The 24,543-nt window shown below is 37.2% G+C and overlaps 1 protein-coding gene across 1 annotated transcript; it reads right to left on the bottom strand.

The window, feature by feature from the left end:
• Positions 1 to 1,167: 1,167 nt before the first annotated feature.
• On the bottom strand, positions 1,168 to 24,435 carry LOC144642670 (uncharacterized). Its single transcript, XM_078501691.1, has 19 exons — positions 24,309 to 24,435; positions 21,816 to 21,907; positions 21,305 to 21,379; positions 21,051 to 21,096; positions 18,903 to 19,061; positions 18,508 to 18,539; positions 18,099 to 18,182; positions 17,419 to 17,487; positions 16,643 to 16,845; positions 15,791 to 15,821; positions 15,038 to 15,245; positions 14,180 to 14,270; positions 13,290 to 13,431; positions 10,913 to 11,017; positions 9,908 to 9,998; positions 9,028 to 9,097; positions 3,292 to 3,508; positions 2,207 to 2,331; positions 1,168 to 1,517 (listed from the first exon to the last, which is right to left on the bottom strand). The coding sequence occupies exons 1-19, from the start codon at positions 24,397 to 24,399 to the stop codon at positions 1,316 to 1,318; spliced, it is 2,133 nt and encodes a 710-aa protein (XP_078357817.1). The 5' UTR covers positions 24,400 to 24,435; the 3' UTR covers positions 1,168 to 1,315.
• Positions 24,436 to 24,543: the final 108 nt, after the last annotated feature.

The following is a 24,543-nucleotide window of genomic DNA, read 5'->3' as shown; positions in this document are numbered from 1 at the left end:
GTGAGGATTGTTGTTTTGTCATAGTGACTAGTTCTTATGGTCATGACAACAGAACACACTTTCCCTCCGAATTATATAAGGAAAGCTTGAGTTTTAAGTGCAGCAAAGTCAGAAATTACTTCTACTGATTTCCTCATCTGCTGTCAAAAAAATATTGCCGGCGCAGTTGTCAAAAAAGGAACTTAGATGGCCGGTAACGGTTTCCAGCACTTATACTTTGATGGAGACATACTACCATTTTTTACCAGTTGATGTTACAATAAAAGTATCAAGCGAATGCCCAATCATTGTTGAAGAAATTGTGGTCATCTTCACTTAACCAAGTTACCATAGCAACAGTATAACCTGTTAAAAACACCTAATTTTGTAACTAAAAAACGACCACGGTGAGCAAAAAAGCTATGGAAGGGTTTAGAGCCACCTTAATGTTCAAAAATTTAAGGTGGCCCTCGACACCTTCCTTTGAATTGCTGATCACAATTTAATAAAATAGTGTTCGCTCAGCACGTTTTTTCAGTTATAAGCACTTCAAACTAAAATAGAGTACATTTTTAACAAGTTCTACTGTTACTATGGCAACCAAGGTAATCAAAACTATTACTTCTACTAATGAGAAGTCGTGTCGATCAATCAAAGTACAAGTGCTGGAAACTATTACCAGCCACCTGAATTATCTATCTGTACACGTGGGCAAAGAAAGTTTGACAGAACAGTGTAGCCAAAAAAGTGATGATACAAGACACAGTTTTTATCGACAATTTTAAATGCTTGTTAATATGTTGGATAAAAATCATTGATAAAATTCATCTCCTGTGACTAAAACAATGGTAGCAGAGCCGTAAAATAATACCAATTAAACACTTTAAATTAGTGTCAATGTATTTAGCACTGCTGTGCTAATAAGCCATTTCTGAGTCACCTTTTGCCTCCGTTTTAAAACGAGTCTACGTGCCAAACCATTCAAATGAAAATGAAAACAAATTTTGATTTGCATGAAAATGGACCTGTAGGTGAAACTCATTTTCATATGAATGGTTTCACACATAGACTCGTTTGGAAACAGAGCCAGAGGGTACTCGTAAATGGCCTATTGAGGTAACTTAAATAAGGAAACAACTAAGTAAATAGAACAGAAAAAGTTCCTAAACAACACAGGAGACAGGAGAATTTCTAACCAAAAACGTAGAAACGTTTATTAAACTTGTAATCATATGATAGAGTTATTTGACAATTTTGTAGTTCAATAAATTCTGTTCATAGTTAACCCATTTCTCTCTTGTGAACAGCCAAGCTGTCACTTGTCATATTGTACTTTTTAATTTTCGTCAGTCGGTGGCTGAGTCACTCGAAGTTTTCCGCCATATTTTGCCTCGACTCGTTTCAGGTCTATCCCTTTACTCTCTGGAACATGTCTGAATCGGCATTTCTCTTCAAAATAGCAGCCGGTGGTACGCCAGAAATAACATTCATCTCCATTCACTGGGCCTGATAATTTGCTTGCAGATGGTTTCACTTCCCTGGAACAATAGCAAATGCAAAGTCTGTGTTAGTTAATTCTAGAACCCAATGAGTCCGAGAATCAAACTTCAATTCTGTGGCTGAAAATTAGCGGGTTTAAATCGTCAGTTTTTAACTATCTGTGCTCTTTTTTGACTTATCATTGAAATAACAAAATAACCTTGTAAATTCAATTGGGTTTACTATTATCTGGAGATGAATAAAAAAATCAAAGAACCCCCAAATAACTCATTAGAATTTGCGAACATTCAGTGTCACACAGAAACTAGCCTGTGAGCAGGCTCACCTTGGGGAAACAAACGAGAGCTACACGGGAGCGGCGTGGCCGCCACTCCCCGCCTTATCGCTATGCTCGCCACTCTCGCGTGCCCCAAGGTATATTTGCGCGTGCCCCATGGTGAGCCTGCTCGAAGGCTACACCTCGCAGGCTACACAGAAACACACTAAAAATATTTTTTGGCTACAAAAAAATACCAGCCCTGTTTTGTCCTCAATTTTACCTAACCTGAGAATTTGACAAACCAACTAACTGACAGGCAAACAGACAAATTGACTGACTGACTGGCCAAGCCGCCTAGCCATCTTCCCAATGCCAGACAAAGGGAGAAATTAAATTTAACTCTAAACAGAATTGAATGCAAATTGATCAACACAAAATTTCAATGCAAGTTTGGTCTCTACCACTCACCCCTCTGGAAGTTTCTTTTTAAAAGGAGCCACAGGACCTGAAGTAGAAGAGACGGATTGACTTCCTGGGGAGCCTGTGTTGTTAGGAAATCTCAGAAGTATCTCTTCTCCTCCAAGCTCATAACCCTGCAATGTGATTTTATCACAATGAAAAGCTAATAATGAAATTCTTCTTGCTGCCTTTCTACATTTAATTTTCATAAAATTTACATTTTATAAGTACAGTACAAGATTTTTCAGATTTTTTCAAACTCAAGTAAAGCAAAGAAAACTTTAAATGGCTGTTGTATGTTGAGTCCAAAGAGTGCCTTCGATATACAAGAGGCTCCATTGTTCTTTGGTTTATGTAAACTTCACCTATCATCTCCATTTATAAAGACCTAAGAACCAGCATTAAAATGTCAAAAAGATGTCAAAATAACCAAAATATCTATTGAGTGACAACACACTACGTACCTAGCCTGCATGGAAGGCATCGAAAGGGGAGGGGGAGGAAGGAAGAGGGTTCATGTACTTTCCTTTGGTCTGTCCCAAAGATGCTTGTCGTCTTTCGAGCAACTTTTTGGAACTCTAAAACCGAAATTTTTCAAAGATAGTCCGAGTGTTGTTTGAAGGCCATATGGACTTTTTCAACCCTTTTAGGACCTTTTCCGAATTTACCGAAGATTTCCAAGAAAGTTTAAAGGATGCTTCAACTTTCTGATCATTCAGCAATAAAAACGTGTTAGCAAATATGACATCATTGTTATCTTCATGATTGCTTTTTATAGTAAAAAAATTCTTGTAATTTACAAATTTTAGCCTTGAAATGTTATTTAGATACATTTTTTTAAATTGCCTGAAAGTGATAATAAATCTTTCCTTTAAAGAGAAACTACCATATTATACCATATTTTATTATTTGAAAGCAACGTTTTCGATTTTGAAGCAACTTTGAAGCAACTTTTGAACAATTTTCGAGAACCTTTGGGACAACCATAATTTTCCTTCCTTTCCCTCCCTTTTTTACACCTGCCACGCAGGCTACACTGCACCTTGCTCAGCCACTGAAAAGGACAATTTAAGAAAAGCTCAATATTTACTTACCTGTAATTTTTCAAGCGCTAATGTTGCTGACTCGGCCTTGTCGTAGTTCACAAACGCACAGAATCTTTTGGGGAGAATCCGTACATTGTCCACCCGGCCACATCTGCTGAACAGCTGTAACAAATGTCTCTTACTCACTTCTTCAGGATTGACGTTCCCAACCCACAGTGAACGACAGGGACCATCTTCATTGCTATTATTACCATTTTCATTAATTCTGTGTGAAAAGGCACAAAAGGGTTAAGCCTGGTATTCAGTAGCGACGCAAGCACAAGCGCGATCATGGAAAAAGGACAAATTTTGTTCTTTGTTCTTGTGCCTGCCGCAATCCTTGCCGCTATCCTTGCGCTTGTGCTTGTTCTTGCGTCACTAGTGAAAACCAGGCTTTACTACAGTCAAGCTAGTAACCTGAGTAGCTAGAGAGCATCTTGCTTCCCAAGCTTTATCTGCTGCAAGAGATGGAACTCGACCCAATGCCCTGTTCTTTTTAAACATGTCATCATGTTGTCTTTGTGCTATTCATTTCAATTTCCTTTATCAAGAAATGTTACCTTCTCACTTGCACTAATTTCCATTACTCTTAATAATTTTGTTCTTATAACGGTTTCTTTAAAATACATTCAAAAACAGTGTTAATTTCTTATAATACACTGTTTCAAATCTGATTCCTGACACATGTAGCTGGAATTTCTATCGAGCTATGTGCAATGCGAAAGGAACCAGTTTAAAAGTGTATTTTTATAATTCAACCATTTTACAAGGTTGTTGAAGCCTAGATCAGTAAAGTGTTTTTTTTTTATACCTGGCACGAAATTGGATAGAAAATTTTGGTGGAGTTTTTTCTGCATCTCGACTAGCTCGACTTCCTTTACATTAAGTTATTCTGTACGTTATTAGTCCTCTTTTAGTAACATTCCGGTTGATCTGTAAGTACTCAACTATACTCGATTCACTCTCAACCACAATAAAGTCTATTAGACCATCAAAACTCTTCTCATTATCTTGATTGAACCCTACCACATGATAAAAGGTTTTCTCAACTCTACGCAACTACTAACATCACATCTTTACTCTTATCATCTCGCGTAAACTTTCTACTCTTATCTCTCAAGTCAAATATACCACATAACAACTTTTCTCAACTCGACTCAACTCTACTACACCATTACAACTTTTTTCAACTCGACGCAATACGTGAATACCCAGCTGTTGTATCCTACTCAGCTGGACACCACTTGAATCTGCTTTACTATCATGTACTCTACCTCCGCATCTACGTACATGTACGCTACTTGACTGAACTCATCTCTACTAGATTACACTCTGTTCAACTCTACTCTACTAACAATAATCTAATCGTCTCTACTTTACGATTGTCGATTGGACTGGTCTCTACTCTGAACACTTCTTTATTCGTCTCCGCCACGCTACTGTATGTTTATATATGCTTATGTGACTGTTCTCGTCTCTATTCCACTCGACTCAACTGTACTCTACTGTACTGTACTCTACTTTGCTCTACTCTACTATACTTGATTCAAGTCTACTATACTATTACGCTACTCTATTCCACTCTACTCTACTCTAGTATAATATACTTTATTCGAGTCTACTCTTCTGGACGCTGCTCTACTCGACTCAACTCCACTCTGCTATATTTGATTCGAGTTTACTCTACTGTAGGCTACTCGACTCAACTAAACTCGACTCGACTCTACTGGACTCGACTGACTTGAATCACCTCTACTCGACTCTACTCTACTCTATACTCTACTCGACTCGACTCTACTCCACTTGACTTAACTCTACTCTTCTCGACTGTACTCTACTCGACTCGACTCAACTCGACTCGACTCGACTACGGCCCTACGTTTTCATTCTAAACTTTACGATTTACAGCACTACGTTTAAATTCTTAACTGTACACTTCTAGGGCCCTACGTTTTCATTCCAAACTTTACGCTTTTACGGCCCTACGTTTCCATTCTTGACTTTACACTTCTACGGCTCTACGTTTTCAATCATTCTAAACTTTACACTTCTACGGCCCTACGTTTTCATTCTAAACTTAACACTTCTACGGCCCTACGTCTTCATTCTAGACTTGACACTTTTAAAGCCCTAAGTTTACGTGCAGTATATAGTAGCAAGACGACATCCTATGAAGAATTATTAAGTAAGGCAAAGCTTCCTAGTTTAGTAAATAGACGACTACAAGACATATTGATATTAATGTACAAGGTTAAAAATTTACTGGCACCTAAACACATTTCTGACATATTTTATAAACAATCTAAGAATTATGATTTGCGTAGTAGCGATTTTCCAATACCTAGGTTCAACACTGTAAATTATGGTAAACATAGTATTAGGTATTTAGGTCCCTATCTGTGGGGCAAAGTAGATAAAGATCTTCGTAACAAAAAAAGCCTTTTTGAATTCAAAAAAGCAGTTCGGGGCAGTAACATTACTGATGTGTTGGACGGACATTGCAGATGCTACGCTTGCACAATATAATAATGTAACTAATTTTAGTAATCTTGTAATCATTTTTAACTTATTGAAATTTTAAAAACATATCTGTGTCATTTTAACTATCTATCGATATATCTATTTTATAATATTAGTATTTTTATATTTTATATCTATTTATCTATTTATATAATATTAGTGTTTTTATATTTTATATCTATTTATATAATATTAGTATTTTTATATTTGTATATTTATTTTAGTGTCCCCAATTAGAGTGATTTCAGTAAACCCGTGAAATAGTTATTACACTTTTAGATACTATTACACACAAATTCCATTGTTTTCTTTTGTTTTCTTTTGACTATTACGCACAAACTGGTAGATATTGTTTCACGGGTTAAATGAAATCACTCTAGCTCTTTAGCTAAATACCATTGACACTTAAATAAACTTTATGTATGTATGTATGTATTCTAAACTTTACGCATTTACGGCTCTACGTTTTTATTCTAAACTTTACACTTCTACGGGCCTACGTTTTCATTCTAAACCTGACACTTTTAAAGCCCTAAGTTTTCATTCTAAACTTTACGCTTCTAAAGCCCTACGTCTTCATTCTAGACTTAACACTTCTACGGCTCTACGTTTTCATTTTAAACTTTACACTTCTGCGGCCCTACGTTTTCATTCTAAACTTTACGCTTCTAAAGCCCTACGTCTTCATTCTAGACTTAACACTTCTACGGCTCTACGTTTTTATTCTAAACTATATGCTTCTAAATCCCTACGTCTTCATTCTAGACTTAACATTTCTACGGTTCTACGTTTTCATTCTAAACTTTACACTTTTACGGCCCTACGTTTTCATTCTTAACCTTACACTTCTACGGCCCTACGTCTTCATTCTAAACTTTACACTTCTACGGCCCTACGTCTTCATTCTAGACTTGACACTTTAAAGCCCTACGTCTTCATTCTAGACTTAACACTTCTACGGCTCTACGTTTTCATTCTAAACTTTATACTTGAAGAAGAAGTTTCTATCTTTAATTATTGTACTTCTACGGCCCTAAGTTTTCATTCTAAACTTAACACTTCTACGGCCCTACGTCTTCATTCTAGACTTGACACTTTTAAAGCCCTAAGTTTTCATTCTAAACTTTACGCATTTACGGCTCTACGTTTTTATTCTAAACTTTACACTTCTACGGGCCTACGTTTTCATTCTAAACTTGACACTTTTAAAGCCCTAAGTTTTCATTCTAAACTTTACGCTTCTAAAGCCCTACGTCTTCATTCTAGACTTAACACTTCTACGGCCCTACGTCTTCATTCTAAACTTTACACTTCTGCGGCCCTACGTTTTCATTCTAAACTTTACACTTTTACGGCTCTACGTTTTCGTTCTAAACTTTACACTTTTACGGCCCTTCGTTTTCATTCTTAACTTTACACTTTTACGGCCCTACGTCTTCATTCTAAACTTTACACTTCTACGGCCCTACGTCTTCATTCTAGACTTAACACTTCTACGGCTCTACGTTTTCATTCTAAACTTTATACTTCTACGGCCCTAAGTTTCTATCTTTAATTATTGAAGAAGAAGTTTCTATCTTTAATTATTGTACTTCTACGGCCCTAAGTTTTCATTCTAAACTTAACACTTCTACGGCCCTACGTCTTCATTCTAGACTGGACACTTTTAAAGCCCTAAGTTTTCATTCTAAACTTTACCCATTTAGGCTCTACGTTTTTATTCTAAACTTTACACTTCTACGGGCCTACGTTTTCATTCTAAACTTGACACTTTTAAAGCCCTAAGTTTTCATTCTAAACTTTACGCTTCTAAAGCCCTACGTCTTCATTCTAGACTTAACACTTCTACAGCTCTACGTTTTCATTCTAAACTTTACACTTCTGCGGCCCTACGTTTTCATTCTAAACTTTACGCTTCTAAAGCCCTACGTCTTCATTCTAGACTTAACACTTCTACGGCTCTACGTTTTTATTCTAAACTATATGCTTCTAAATCCCTACGTCTTCATTCTAGACTTAACATTTCTACGGTTCTACGTTTTCATTCTAAACTTTACACTTTTACGGCCCTACGTTTTCATTCTTAACTTTACACTTCTACGGCCCTACGTCTTCATTCTAAACTTTACACTTCTGCGGCCCTACGTTTTCATTCTAAACTTTACACTTTTACGGCTCTACGTTTTCGTTCTAAACTTTACACTTTTACGGCCCTACGTTTTCATTCTAAACTTTACACTTCTACGGCTCTACGTTTTCATTCTAAACTTTACACTTCTACGGCTTTACGTTTTCATTCTAAACTTTAGTGCATTTCATTCTTAACTCTACACTTCTATGGCCCTACGTTTTAAGTCTTAACTTTACACTTTACACTTCTACGGCCCTACGCCAGTTTTCCTGCTAAACTTTACGCTTTTACGGCCCTACGAGTCGTGTCAAATCGAGTCGAGACGGAGTAGAGTAGCCGGTGGTGTAGAGTACAGAAGTATAGAGTAGTGTCGAGTAGAGTAGAGTCGAGAAGAGTAGCGTATAGTAGAGTCGAGTAGAGTCGAGTAGAGTCGAGTCGAGGTGGAGTAGAGTAGTAGTTGAGTCGAGTCGAGTCGAGGTGGAGTAGAGTGGTGTAGTGTACAGTTGTATAGAGTAGAGTAGAGTCGAGTAGAGTCGAATCGAGTCGAGTAGAGTAGAGGTGAAGTAGAGTAGAGTGGTGTAGAGTACAGTAGTATAACGTAGAGTGGAGTAGAGAAGAGTCGAGTCCAGCCCAGTCCAGTGGAGGTGGAGTCGAGTCCAGTCGAGTTGTGTCGAGTCGAGTCGAGTCGAGTCGAGTAGAGGTGGAGTATAGTAGTAGTTGAGTCGAGTCGAGTCGAGGTGGAGTAGAGTGGTGTAGTGTACAGTTGTATAGAGTAGAGTAGAGTCGAGTAGAGTCGAATCGAGTCGAATAGAGTAGAGGTGAAGTAGAGTAGAGTGGTGTAGACTGCAGCAGTATAAAGTAGAGAAGAGTAGAATAGAGTAGAGTAGTGAAGTAAAGAATGTAGCGAAGAAGATTGTAGCGGAGATGAGTGGTGGAAATAGATTCTTATAATTCTCTCTGTAGACTAGTATTCCTATATCCCTTTTATATAGGCTTTGATTGGCCGGTCGAGTTAGTCGAGGCAGAAAAAACTCCACCAAAATATCGTATCCAATTTTGGGACACATTTGTTTTTTTTACAGTCATACAGTTACCTTATATGTTGTTTTTGTGGATCGTCCTCTCCATCAGACACGTATATCTCTGTTGATACAGGACAGCTCACTAAGGACCCAACATAAAGCAACAGAGATCAGAAAGCTGCAGTACACTTGAAGTGCAAAGAAAAACTTAGTCAGAGTGAATTTCACATGCCACAACGAAGTTCATTTAACACCACTAGAAAGCACTTGAAAAGGAGAAATTATAGTTTTACTACAAAAACTCCCACAGCGTTGAATTCATGGGTACCCATTTATAAATCTGAGTGGTGAGAAGCACTATGAGAATTAAGTGTCGTGCCGAGATCACAACACAATGAGCCTGGTCAGGACCCCAGGGGGTACTTGGGGTTTCAAGTGACAGGGATGATCGAAGGATTTTTTTGGGATTGAAATTTTCGATTTTGAGATTTTTTTGGGTAGGAAAATTTGGCAAGTATTTTTTTGATTTAAGTAGGGACGGTTTTTGGGTATTCAAAACAATCTGAAGATTTGTGGAAGTGCCTTGGCTGCGTAGTTCTGCAAATAAAGTACAAACAAATGTGTTTTGCTGTTGATTTTTGAGGGTCAATTTTTGATCTAGGGATTTTTTTGGGTTATGTTGGAAGCCCTAGGGATTTCTTTGGGTCTTGATTTTTGCCCCCATTCGATCATGCCCGTCACTTAAAATCCCGAGTGCCCCCCTCCCCCCCTGGGGCCAGGACTCAAACCTGGACCACTCAATTCAGAGTCCTGCACTCTGACCATTAGGCCAGGGGAATCTCCTGCACCTCTGCACTGCTCATTAAACCTTTTGTTTAGAGACGTTTTCATTGTAGTCTAATAACCGTGCAATGTCAGTTTTACCGGTAATAATTATTGATTTTTCTTTCACCTTTTCCAGCTAGCAGTGCCTCTAATGCTGCCTGAACTGTACCAAAAGCCTGAATGGCGACCTCACTTTGACTTTGAGGGAATCCCATCTCCTGATAAAATTATAAAATAATAATCAAAATAAAGCTTGCATGTATGCACACACTTCCTGTGCGAGTGGAGGGGTTGAACAGAAGAATATCTGACTCAGGTCATGGTGTATGGATTGAGCATAGAAAGGTCTGTGCACCACAAACAAGAGCCAAAATTAATATTGTCGCACCTGGCCCAACCCAAGTCAATTTTTATTTGGGCCACTCAATGCTTTTCCATACTTGAAACATTGCAAGACAACCTAAGTAATGGCCATGAAAATGAATAGACCTATCTTTCTCAAAAAATGTTTTCTCACACCACCCTTTTTAGCTTGATTTTGTTGGAAAGTTGTGAACATCTTGGAGAAAGTGATTAAACTACTGGCGCTCGAAATGGGCAGCTACTGTATTTAGTCGATTAAGCGCCCTGGGCGCTAATTAAATTTTTGGACCTTAAGAGTGGGCGCTTATTCGGGGTGGGCGCTTATTCGAGTCTGGGCGCTTATTAACTTTTCACCATTTTCAGCAAGCATTTAGTTTATTTTTGTAACAAAACAATAAATAATTAACAAAACGTGAAGATGTACCAAAGCAGAATTTTAACTGTTGATTGAAAGTTTTTGTAAAATACTAAGAAAACTTGGTCTTCGGGGAAAACTCTTAGTAGTCCTAAGTCAATTGAAATAATCAATACTCCTCTTGTGCACTTCAGTTTTTTGTGGTGTGGGGGTGGGCGCTAATTAACTTTTCCTACCTTCAGGGTGGGTGCTTATTTGAGGTTGGGCAAGGTATTTCCATTTTTTTTTTTAAAAAGGTTGTCTTTAAGACATCACTGAAACACAGTTCACTAGCAAAACCTTGCAGAAATGTCAGACAAACCCTTCTTGAGCTGAAGTTATCTGGTGATAAATTGATATTTAACTGAACCATACCTCTAACTGTTGTACCCTAACTCTTGCCAGTTCAAACATGGCATCTTCACAATGTTTATCCAGTTTTAACACTTGAGCAAAACTGCTCTCTGCATCTGAATATAACTGAAGAGGAAACAAACTGTTAGGCATGGGACAATTTACAACACTATACTTAAGGTGGCTTAATACAGTTTTGAGGGGGTAAGTGAGCCCAACTTTTAACTCTCTTTAAAAATATTCAGGAATGTTCTTTCTTCCTCTTATTACTGTTTTTTAAAGCATACAGTATAGCCATCCTATGCGACATTTGACCAATAAAAATGCTAATAAACAATCAATAAAGAGCCAAAATGAATGGCCGAGTGCTTAGGAGGGGACTGGGCACTAGTTGTTTTAACAGCATTTTTTAGTGCAGAATGCACTATTGTGATGGTTTGTTGGGGCTGTCGTCCGCTAACCCGCTAGTGCGCTAACGTGTAAACTTTAATAGTCAATTAATTAATTAATTAATTAATTAATTAATATCAATTAATTAATTATCCTGTGGAGGGGGTTAGGGTGGGAGCACCTGACCATACCCCCAAGTAAAACGTGGAGCACATCTACGTTACTTTTATATGAGGATCTCAAAGGTATATATTTGTTTCAGTAAAACCTTTGCTCTCCTTGTGGTACTACTCAACGTAATTTACACCAAACGCATGCGCAGATAAGTCTACGTTGTTTTCTGGAACTATCATGAACATCGCTTGTATTGCGTGTTTGCGGTAGGCTTCCTGCAGACTTCTTGGCGCCAAGTAAAAACCGCAAATTAATTAAATTAGATTTTGAGACTTTCACAGCGCTTTCGTAATTAGGTATGCAAAAACTTGCACCGGGATTTTCGGCGTGAACACCTGATAACCAGGAAACAAATATCCTAGCTGTACTGCGTTTTAAAAAACCTGTCGAAAAATATGTTTTTTGATTAGATTTGTTTCTTTAGTTTTTGAGAATCGTCTTTCGTGCAGTCTAAACCGTAACTTAATTAAATTAAACAAATGTCATCGATGCCGCCGTAAAACAAACAAAAAACAAAAGTTTCATGTTATCGCATTTTCAAGGAAGACAAAAGTATTTTGTTACAAACGAACAAAAGTGTCGTGTTACGTTTGCAAAGATTAGCGTAAGGAACACCTGGGAAAGAATACAAGTAGCCTGTGAACAGTTTTTCCGAAAGTAAAATAAAGCAAATAAACACGAACATACATAAAACATCATACTTTCAATTGTTCCATATTGCATTCTGCACTTACCAAATCATCGAGATTTTCTCAAAATCTACCCGTATGACCCCACCTCAAAATTTCAGGATAAAAGGATATCATGCAGGCTAAAATAAAAATCTGTAAGCCAGATTTTTCGCAAAATAGGAAAATGTGATATTTTGGCCCTTTAAAAAATAGCTCAAATTCTGTCTTACAGATTTTTATTTTATTTTACATGAATGTTTAAGCAAAGCCAATTTGTAATTTCTGAAATTTTGAGGTGGGGTCATACGGGTAGATTATGAGAAAAACGCGGTTAAAACAACTAGTGCCCAGTCCCCTCCTTAGCACTCGGCCATTCATTTTGGCTCTTTATTGATTGTTTATTAGCATTTTTATTGGTCAAATGTCGCATAGGATGGCTATATGCTTTAAAGAACAGTAATAAGAGAAAGAAAGAACATTCCTGAGAAGAGAGTAAATATTTGGGCTCACTTACCCCCTCAAAACTGTATTAATCCATCTTAATGTTTTCCTTGTTTTTAACAACTTGATTTCAGTCTTGCATACTTCTAGTGCTATTGGCGCTAATTGGGGGACACTACTAATTACCAATTGGTGCTAATTGGTCGCTTGGCAGAAAAAAAACCAGGTCCAATTGTTTGGGGCAAGTGAATTTGGCTCTTTAGACAAGTGAAAATAGAAGTTTGATAGCCCTGTGCAGGGGCGGATCCAGGATTTCAAAAGGGGGGGGGGGGTGGATGGCAGACCATTAGGGCCTAACCCTAACCCTAAGTGGCGGCAGACGGCGAAACATGGCGTAACAACAACCAGACATCAGCGAGAGCTAATTTTTCTTTCTTTATTTATTTTCTATTTCAAATAAAGTGACATTTCGAATTTTTTTTTACTGAAAAATGGGGGGTGGATATCCACCCTATCCACCCCCCCCCCCCCCCTGTGGGAAAGTGAGCAGGGTTTACTGCCCTGGCTCACAACAACCCATTTTTGTAAACGACAAGCTCTTAGTTATGAGCACTCTTTTTAATTTCCAAAGTGATTGTTTACGACAGCTTTGACTGTATGTATTTTCATGTACTAAAGATACAATCACTTGGGGCAACCATTTTTCTTTCAATAACAAATACCTTTAATCCTGCCAGTGCTCTGCCTCTTCTAAAGTATCCCTTGGGCCAATCAGGTGCCAGTGAGATAGCCACGTCAGCATCCTGAAGAGCTTTTTCATATTGACCCATCCGGTCATAACAGTACGAACGGTTCCCAAAGAATCTGCAAACAAATCACAACATTTATTTTTTTGTCCAGTGCAGTGAAAATATGACAGTGAAATGTTAATTTAACCAAGAGCTCTATCAGTGATGAACTTAGCAACTAGTGGTCAGCAGGTAGTGGGGTTAGCAGTCTCAAGCACATGAACTGAATCTTGTATTTTCTTTAAGTCAGGATCACCTCCACTCATACCCCATCCCTGACACCTACTGCAACCCCTTCATTCTCCTGTACTGGGGAGCAGAGATGGCCCAGTCATGAGAGCGCTCGCCTCCCACCAATGTGGCCCAGGTTGGATTCCAGCCAATGACATACATGTATGTGAGTGGTGTTTGTCGTTGTTTCTTGCCTTGCTCTGAAGGTTTTTCTCTGGGTACTCTGTTTTTCCTCTTGAAAAACCACCATTTCCAAATTGCAACCTTGATAGAGGACCCACATGAAAACCAGCTAGGGCTGATGTGGCTTCCTCTCTAAATATTGATTAATTAATTTATTTTATTTAGTTTTCTAGTCAGTGTTAACAGGTGCCTAGAATGGGGGCTCATAGCAGGGTTGTAAGGATGTGCCTGGACCTGCCAGGTTCATGTACCCAACTAAGACAGAAAAGAGAGACTTTTCCAAGGATTCTCAAGGACAAAATTCGTTTGTGAATTGGCACAAAAATGACAATATTAGCATATAAAATGTAAGGTTTGACACATTATTGTAATGCGAACAAAACTAACAAACATATTTTGGTGTGACAAACCTGAAATCCTTTGCGTCCAGGTTGATAGCTTGAGTAAATAAGTCAACAGCAGCCTGATAGTTACCAAGGTTAGCCATCTCATTTCCTTTTACTGCGGATAAAATAAAGCTTTGTGAGGCTAAATAATAATTTGGTAGACCTAACAATAATTCTTTCCAAACAAAAGTTCTGGAACAGGAAGTGTGCCAAATTGGGTCAGATTGACAAAAGATTGCTAGATGGTCCTAGATTAGCCCAAGATTGTTCTGAATGGCATCTTTGTGGATGCCCTATGTTTCTGCCAGGAGCTACGGAGCTAAGCATTTAAGTTTACAAACAAAATGTCGAGTTATCAAAACAGTCCTAGTGGTAACAACAGAAGGTTTATTGGTTTAACCCCCTCCCTCCCCCATCATGGAACTTCCAGTTAAGCTTCATACTTTCTTTAAAAAAAAAATGGCTTTTGAAAATCTTATGGTATGGGGTATGAAATGGCTTTCCTTGGGAAGGTATGAGTATGTCTAAAAACTGCACAATAGAAAGCTTTGTAATAGAGCGGTTTTCAATTGAGTGTCGTAAAACCAAAACCAAAGTAATTACTCTGGCCAATCACAAAGGACACAGACAATCCAGCGAACCAATCAAAACTCGAAGCAAATACATGTAGCCGGCACGCAGCGCGGGAAAACGTGCGCAAGCAAGTCACGATTGGTTTTGGTTTTACTTTTGATTGGCTGAGAAAGTGGCGCGAGATTTTTAAGCCAATCACCAAGCGTAGTAATGCAAAACCAAAGCAAACGCAATTTACTTTCGACACTCAAGTGAAAACCGCTCTAAAGCATCAGTATTAAGGATTGGTAGAGTCACAGTCACACCAACCTGCTACTTGTCTGCTACGTAGTACCAGAGGATCTATCTGTTCTGTTGGTGCCTGTTGACTGGAGCTATTTTTAACATTCTGTGTACTCTGACCAGTGGTAAGAGGAGTATTATTTTTTACTGTTGTTGTGCTGGCGGCAGGAGTAGACGCTGGATTACGACCAGCAGCTCTTGCGAAGAAAGCACTGGACGTATCCCATGTGGGCTCCTGAGAAACAAGAATGGAAATTAGCACTCGTCCTCTTGTCCAGGCAAGTCTCTGTCAATCCTCTTGGGAAAGTTTAAATTGGACATAAATTATGTTTTGACGGCAAGTGCTGTCAAACAGCCTTCCAAGTTAAGACCATTTTAGTCGCCATAAAATTTTGGAGCTGGCGACTAAATTTGAACCAAGGTCGCCAGCCTGGCGACTCAAATTGAGAGGAATGATTGAAAGCATCAGCTTAATTTGGTGACTAAAATTTTTCACTGGCGACCAAAACTTGAATAGTTGGTGGCCAAATGGCCACTAAGGAAAAAAATAAACTTGGAGGGTTGTCAAAGTGGATTTTTTATTCCTAACCCAATCTCTTAATGCATTTACACATAAAAGCACTGCCCTTGAATAAGTGTCACATCAAAACATACAAAAAAAATTAAATAAACATCCCTGCACTTTTTAGAACTAATCATGTTCATGGATTTGCAATATTAGAGTCTACTGATCATGGATATCAAACACATTACACAGCAAAGATAATTGCATTGCCTAACCTCTCCACCTGATAAATCCTCATCCTCACGCCTAAGTGAAAAAATTGTGTAATTAATAAACCCAATTGTAGCTCAGCTATGTGGTAAACAGTGTAACCCCAGCTTATTGCTGACTCATTCTTTTGACAGCCACTTTGTTGTGGCTAAACTAACAAAATCTTTGTGCCGTCCAACTCCCTAGTCTGTTAATAAGATCAGATTGTGGTGGCATGTTGGGAGCCAGATTAATGCGTTTTCTTTATTTTGTTCAGGGATGTTGCTAAGGGCTGGCTGCCAGCTAATTTAACTGGCTGAAATAGAACTTAAATCCAGCTAAAATTTCACATGAAAACAAAGACTTAGGGAAAGCCAGCTTGGCTTGTTGATGACCCAGCTAAGTGTTTTCTAAGCTACACCCCTATATGATTCCCAATAACAATAGTCCATTAATAAACATTTTCACAAGTAGGCTGTTGTTGGAAATGTATCTGCAAAATACTGTACATGTCTATCCCCAAAGACCAGTAAAACTAGGGAATTAAAAAATATGGCTGTTTTACACGTAGGGAGGTTTAGGATTTTGTGCAAATAACAGAAATCAGAAAATCCAACCAAAGCATTATCAGAAACAAGAAGAGATCTTGTAAAAATTTACAGTATTATGGAAAACCAAGCTTGGTGGCAAATATCCTTGGAAATTATGATTATGTTAACTTCCCTGTCAACAATATTGATGACGATAGGTTTCATAATGAACCTGTCACGTCACCATAAGACATGAACATTTCATACTGTATTTTAACTGTGTGGTGATACTAACAGTACATGCTAATTGCTTGTGAAAGTTCAAAGGTCAATAATTACGCAACTTACCTTTTAGATGAACTTTGTTCCATTTTTCCAGACTGTTGTAAATTTGTGTTATTATTCACGCACTGTTCTTTTAGACCATTTGATAGTTTTGTATTGTTATTTACAGTTTTACTTGTAGTTGTTGTATTTCGTTTTTTATCCACATCTTTAGCTGGCACTTTAGTACTAGCTGGAATATTTTCTTTTTTATTATTACTCTTTTGCTGCAAGAAACAGACATGAACATCTTAGTACAGAACATCTTCTTGTAACGTGATTTTTTTTTTTTTACATAAACTCAGTAAAATGAGTAGACATACATGTGCATGAAGTTTATCTACATAAATGTGTCAACAGTGTTTTGGAGACATCTACAAAACACTGATGAAGGGATTTTTCCTTCAAAGCACTTGTAAAATATGTTTCACCATTTTTGTCAATAATTGACAAAATATTTTGACATAAATTTTCTTAAGACTAGTTTGCTGCGTACCATTTTAAATAGCGAAGCACGCTCGAGTGACGACATGACTCAGACAAGACTCAGACAAACAAACCGGAATGGAAAACGATTTTCCTAAAACACTTTCTAAAACAGCTGGTGTTCCTAAAACACTTTACTGAAATGATAAACTTTGCCTTGATTCCCTTTATTTCTCTCAGAACACGCCGATGTTTTCTTAGCCTCGTGTGGGGCATAATCATTCGCATTCTATTTTTAGACCTTGTGGGCTTCACTATTAATAATTAATTTAAGCATTGCACAGCAAAAGCCACAAAATGCAATTGTTGACTACCTGTATATTTTCTTTTTCGTCTTTTCCTTTCTTCTCTCTTTCTTTTTCCCTCTTTCTTTCTTTGTTTCTCTGTCAAGAAAAGGAGGTAAAGTGTACATTGTAATGAACTTTGTATATTGTAGAGAACACGTGTGAGGGGGGGGGGAGGGAGTTCAAAATGTACAGTAAACACCCGCGTGTAAGAACATACAATTTTCTAAGTTTGGCAAAATAGGTTCTTGTATTTGGGGGTAGTTATTGGTAATTTAGGCTAAGTAGGTTCTTAATAAGGTTCTTAATTTCTAAGGAGGAGCCATAGTTTTTGATTGTACGAGAAGAAAAAAAATGGGTTTGGTCCTTCATTATACAGCATTTATTCATAACTGTATTGCTTCAAGCCTCATGCAAGGTCCAAAGAAGACAATTACAGTCTATGTGAATGTCTTTTCTTTATTTGTAAATACAGTTTGGGATGTTCTGTTGAAAATGTTCATAAAAATTTTCTATAACCCACATATAAGAACCTGCTGAAAATTAATTTGCTTGGCTAAACAGGTTCTTATATTTTGCGGTATTAAAATGGCAAATTTCTGCCAGCAGGTTCTTAAACCACTAGGTTCTTACACGAGAGTGTTTACTGTAGTGCATGTCATTGTGTGACCTTGATTAGTCTAAGGTGATTGCAGAAATGAAAATCACACCTTCTTTTTCGCTCTCCTCTTTTCTGCTTTTTTCCTGTCTCTTTCTTCTTCCTCTATAAGTTCTTTAGCATTTTTCATTGCTTCCTGTAGATTGGAAAGGAAAATAATTAGGCTTTCACGAAAAGTAGTTTTCATAATACAGCTTTGCAAATGAAAATGTGACCAGTAAGGAAACATGAAAGAATTTCACACCATATTTCTTCAAACTCTCGATGAAAAATTGAGCAGAAAGAAATTTGATAAGAGAACATGAGTTACTGATAATCACCAAGAGGACATAAAGAGTTTCAGGCCAAATGAGTGCATGTTACTTCAACCTCTAAGTGATGATTGAAAGTAATCTCAAACTTAAACTGATCAACAAGTAAACAAAGTTACAAAACAATACTGACTGCCAAGAACAACTCACCGCTTCTGATAAGTTATGTGCTGGTCTGCCAACTAAAGGTAAAATAATCTGTGTTAAAAAGATGGCCTAGCAACATATATATTAATACCCAATGTGTCGTTTTACAAGCAAAACAATCAGTGAAAAGGGTAAAAATGGATTACAACTTTGACAAACTACATAACATCTGCTATCTTAAATTCTTAAGTCTAATTTACATTATACATGTTTATGTAGATTTCACACTTATGTCCAAACTTAAGTGCTGGGACTCCACATTCCAAGTTGGGAATTTTTAAAAGAAAGACTCAAAAAGAAATAAAGATCATGGTTATTGGTTAAGATTATGACAGATTACAAACAGGTCAGATTTTCCTTGCATAACAAATGTGGAAAGTGGAAAATAGAAAATGTACCTTTTTCTGTGGGTTTTCTCTCATATTTTTTCCTAAAACTGCTTGCTATTTTTTGAAGAATTTCGTCATCCAGTTCATCATCGTCATCATCGTCGTCGTCGTCATCACTATAGTAACTGTTGTCTGAGTCATACATTCCAGGACAGCAACCAAACATTCCTAAACAAAACAGTCAACAAATTAAAGTTTTTACAACCACAAACAAGAAAGCAGACAAAATGGTTGCCATCAGCTTCAAGGCACTGCATAAAACTCCTGCAATACCACTTTTTTTTCACGATGCTCATTAGCATAAACCCATTCAGCAAACATGCAGTCTGATTGGCTACATGGTATGTTGTGGTTCAATTTTACCCTTGGTACAATCTGTTCACAAGAAACATTTATTGTACGTTCCACGATGTCCGATTACGATGCACTCGATTAATTTAAAACACCATGTACACGTCTTATGATAACTTAAACGAAGTTGTCCTCATGTCCTCGAAAAATGTCCTAACGATCTTGCTTGTTCCAACGTTGAAACCCGAAAAAAATGAAATCTACTTGACATGCAACTTGAAAACAAAAAAAGGCCTAAATTTACTTAAATAACTAAAGCAAAGAAACGAACGGAACTATGCCGGTACAACCCTCCAAGTTAAGACCATTTTAGTCGCCATGGCGACTAAAATTAAGAAGAAGGATTGAAAGCGTGAGCTCAATTCAGCGACTAAAATTTTTCACTGGCGACCAAACTTGAACAGTTAGTGGCCAAATGGCCACTAACGAAAAAAATAAACTTGGAGGGTTGCGGTAGAAAAACAAAAGAAACAAAAAGATATTACACAACTCTTTTTACGCACAACATAATGATTAAAGTGTATATGACATGAAAAATATTTTCTGCTTATTTGAAAGGCCTTTCGAAATACAGAAGAATGGCATTTTTCTTTTCGAAATATCTTTTTCATTTCAGAGATATTGACGTTTTCGTATTATGCAAATTAGATCAGTGATGACGTCACAAGATTTGACTCTAAAAATGGTAAAATACTGAATAAACAATATCTCTAAAACTATTGAAGCAGTGTTCTTGAAACTTGGCACCACAAATGTGCATCACAAAAGGAACAAAATGACACCCTTAGTATTGTTGCCATAGCAACTCTTTCAGCTCCAGTCTCTCTCTGTCAAAAAGACAAATATCCCCATATCTGACCTCTAAAGTGAGACAAAGGGTCCTGCTTAGAACAGACATAGTTCCCATATTGCCTTAATTCCCACCATTGGTTTGGCTGCGCTAGATGGTTCTTGGTTTAAGACAAAAACTGGGAATTTCAGTTTTTATTGAGACAGCACCAGCGGCGAAACTGTTGTCATGGCAACAGCCCTAAGAGTAACATTTTGTTTCTTTTGTGATGCACATTTGTGGTGCCAAGTTTCAAGAACACTGCTTCAATAGTTTTAGAGATATTGTTTATTCAGTATTTTACCATTTTTAGAGTCAAATCTTGTGACGTCATCACTGATCTAATTTGCATAATACAAAAACGTCAATATCTCTGAAACGAAAAAAGATATTTCGAAAAGAAAAACGCCATTCTTCTGTATTTCGAAAGGCCTTTCAAATAAGCAGAAAATATTTTTCATGTCATATACACTTTAAAACTAATGAATTCAATTCTCTCGTGTCTACAACCTGGGCCGGGTTGTTCAAAGCACGATTAAGCTAATCCAGGATTAGCGTGAAATTTGAATTCAATTTTAAAACATTTCGTTGAGGTTTTCTTTTTATATTCTTTGTCCCGCAGTTTTGACGTGGACCAATCTCAAATTTCACAAAACATTAGCTATGGAAAAGCCTTCAAAAGAAGAGAAATTAAAACCTTGATCATCTTTTAATCCTGGGTTAGCGTTAATCGCCTTTCGAACAACCCGGTCCTGGTATTTTCCTTTGTTTTAGATCCCTTGTAATCACACATTACCATACACCGGCCAGAGCAAAGGAAAATGACAAATTGTACTGAGGGTAAAATTGAACCACAATACAGGTGCCTTCTGTTGATCAATACAATACCTTGGAGCATGCAAATGGGTTTACATCAATTTATGCTGGGAAATATTTAGCAGAAAATTTTGAACCATTCTAAATGTACCGGTACTTACCATTTCGGTGGAAGAAAATGTGAGCAAATAGGTCAAACATATCTGCCTGCAAGTTAGAAAGAAAGAACCAATTCAGTGCAAATGACCATTAAGATAAATGATCATCACGAGACATCAAATTCCAGAATAAAAGAATTTAATTTTGGAAGAGGCTAATGAAAAGAGGTCAAAATAGAAGGTGGGAATTGAATTGATCTAAAGATCGATTAATTATATTTTAAAATGTAAATGACACATGTACTATCTGTACATACAGGAGACAAGTTGATTTCATCGTCAGAGTCTTCACTTGTTAGCCGCTTGTATGCTGAAGACACTTCTTGAAATTTCTATAAGAGATAAAGCTAATGTTAAAAACACAATCCTGGTTAACACAAACATTTTGTTTCAACTCTAAAATGACAATTACTGCACAAATAAAATTCCTAGCATAAAAGGCTCTGTGTGTGCTCAACTGTTCCTCCGCAAGACATACATGTATGTAAATGTCTGAAATTCTGATTGATCTGTAAGCAACATGAACTGATGAAGTACATGTAAGCTTTGCAAAGTGATTGTACACGTAGTTGTGTTTTAGTTTGCTGCATTAACATACAAAACTGAATCACATTCACTACACCAATCTCTGCATACAATGTAGTGCTACCATGTCTGAAGAGAACTTTTCAGTCAAATCTCAGAAGTTTCCCTTGCGGAAAAAACTAAGTGAGCTGCCAGGGATAATTATCTGTGACTTGTGATAAAACATTATTCCTGAAGACTTACTTTGGTAGCTTCTTGACTGTTGTTGTGTTTATCAGGGTGCCATTTCAAAGCAAGACGTTTGTAACTCGACCTAATTTCTTCATGGCTGGCTCCTGAAAACATAAATGATACAATTATATACACCCTAAACACTCGACCCTGTACAACTCAGCCCACAGTTCAAAGCACTAACCATTCCCCTCCCAAATAATAAAATGTAAGCCTCCTAATCCAGCTGTAAACACCCAAACAAATCACAGTCACTTTAACAATGCGGCCATATTAAGTCTTTTTTGTTACAAGAGATGACCGAAATAAACCTTTTCATTGGACCAAAAAAAATTGCTGGAAAAATTAATTGTGATTGAAATGTACAGTATTGGGTTCTACTGTTCCATAATTTGATTATTATTAACAAGAGTTCAGTAAAATCAAAGTCTCTTCGAGATATCGACGTTTTTGCATGAAGTATGAGTCGAAGGTTTAGCCTGTGCATTGTTCTTCGAACTTATTACAGTTTCTTTGTAGTTTAGTTTAACAATTTCCTATCTTCGCGGAGGAAATGCAGCCATATAATTTTGTCAAAAATGGCTCGTCCGCGCCGGGTATTTATACACATATTCCTTAACATTACACAAATAAACAGTGCAAATTTCACCGAGATCTGACAATTCTATACTTTAAAATTGCAAGGACCTTTCGAGGCAGTCGATTACAGCAGCGAAATTAGCAAATGAAACAGCAAAATATGCGTTCGACGCTTTGTTTTTGCGATGCCATATTTGAATTGTTATAGGTAGACCGCTGTTCAATGTGTTTAAGGCCGTATCGTTACGATTGCTCCTCGAAAAAGCACAAAAAAAATACAGATATTTCCGACTACTGTCGGAGAAAACATTGCGCATATAATTGCGGCGTAAACAAATCGTTACACTCAAGCTGCGTTTTGTCTAGGCTCTGCGAGGGTCGGATATTAAGACTCAGGATTAAACAAAAGCCATATATACAGTGAATGCTTTCGAATTATATTTGAAGATGAAATACGAAAGAATTTTGCTGTCTTTGACTGAAATTCCACTCGAACTGCGTAGATACGATCGCATGTTGTAAAGCCGATTCATGCAACATTTCTGTCAACGCGAGGTCTCGTCCCTAACGACCTAGGCTGATGTAGCGACCAAATTTGGCCTAATTTTTAACCGCTCCTAAGCTAAAAGAAGCCCCCATCTCTTACATTTGTTTTAACTTCAATAGTATCTTTGAAAAGAGCGAGTTTTTTGGTAGGGTTTATTTTTGACGTTTGTAATTTTTAAACGATGTAAGTGATAAAGTGCTAGTGATTATTTATTCGTGTTTTAGTTACGCAATCCATTGTTTGTGCAACGCTTTTTATAGATCGCCTTTCAGACACACGTGCGTTGAGATAAGAAAGCTGACATGTCACTTTTAAAATTGTTATATAACGTTTGTAAATGTGACAAGTCACGTTTTTTCCATGAGATCGCAGGTGATCACCCACAGCGGAAAGTAATCCCTTGAGAAATTAAAACAGTCCCTTGAGAAATTAAAAAAGTCCCTTGAGAGTTTACAAATATGTGGTTTCAAATTTTGTCTCTGTTGTGGTTTAATTTTATCTTTGGTTTAAATTTTTTCAAACCAGTTTGATTTTTATTTCCCTTTGTTTCAGATCATGATAATTAATATGAGACAATGAAAAACAAAAATCAAACTGGTTTGAAAAATTTTAAACCAAATATAAAATTAAACCACAACATCTACATAACCACTATTCTACGTTTTTAGCTTGTAAACAAGCAAAAACGTCGAAAAAAGAAAAGAAAAAAAAACAATGACAAAGCAATATTTGTACATATCAAAAACACGTTATTAACTTGGACACTGTCCTTTTTTCAACCTTCTTTGACTAATTAGAAGGATGTTTAGTTAACTTATTGAGGTTGAGTTCATAACAAACGATCAAAAGCGTAATTCTGTCATTGAGGCAATATTGACAACATTCCCAGACTTCCTGTATAAGAATAACTACCCGTGTCAATACTAAGAATAAAACCTAAACATAGACTAAAGTTAAACACCGAAATTTAGTGGACGTCAAATATTACTCTTTTGTTTGCTTCGTTAATGCGGATAAAATCATATAATAGTTCAAAGAAGGTGCTTTTAGTCAATACTGAATTGACAGGACAATAGTTCGAATTTCGTCACGCAATTTTTAGCAGCTCGGCCGACTACGGGTCAAGAATTAAATTCAACGCAATTCGCTTTGAGCTAAAGCCCCAAGGCAACAAACTGTGAGATGGCATACATATATTTAGCGTCAATTTAAAAACAAGACTGTGCATTTTTCCCTTCCCTACAAAATAGTTTGCTATAGAGATCAAGAGATAGACCTTGAAATGCAAGCTTACATCACTGTCGCGAAGAAGTGTTTGCTTCAAGTGAAAGCAACTTTTGTGCAATTCGAAGGGATGATTTAGAGAAGAAATTACAAACCTAACGGAAGCTCCAAGATAGCGAAGGCCTCGCTCTTTGTAAGGCCCATTTTCAATGTTCTAAAATGACTTCGCTCAAAGTTTTGCTGCATATAAGTCCGCCATCTTTCATACTTTTCACGTGTAAGTTTTTGGCGCGAATGCAGAATTCTGGGAAATTTAAAGTCTCGTGACTCTGAGTCACGTGTTATGATGCCAGCGGTTAACCTCAATAGTGCCAGTGTCTTTCCGAAAAA

Source organism: Oculina patagonica, chromosome 2 (assembly GCF_052425735.1).
Source record: "Oculina patagonica isolate OP01 chromosome 2, crgOcupat, whole genome shotgun sequence".
Lineage (NCBI taxonomy): Eukaryota > Metazoa > Cnidaria > Anthozoa > Scleractinia > Oculinidae > Oculina > Oculina patagonica.
This window is presented reverse-complemented; position numbering and strand designations above follow the sequence as displayed.

What these genes read in the sequence shown, in the direction of transcription:
- LOC144642670 (XM_078501691.1), bottom strand. Translation starts at nt 24,399, where the DNA reads ATGCAGCAAAACTTTGAGCGAAGTCATTTTAGAACATTGAAAATGGGC. An exon ending in ATGAAATCAACTTGTCTCCT is followed by an intron (nt 21,097 to 21,304) that starts GTATGTACAGAT and finishes TCTAACTTGCAG; the next exon opens with GCAGATATGTTTGACCTATT. An exon ending in CATTTTCTTCCACCGAAATG is followed by an intron (nt 19,062 to 21,050) that starts GTAAGTACCGGT and finishes TGTTTTGTTTAG; the next exon opens with GAATGTTTGGTTGCTGTCCT.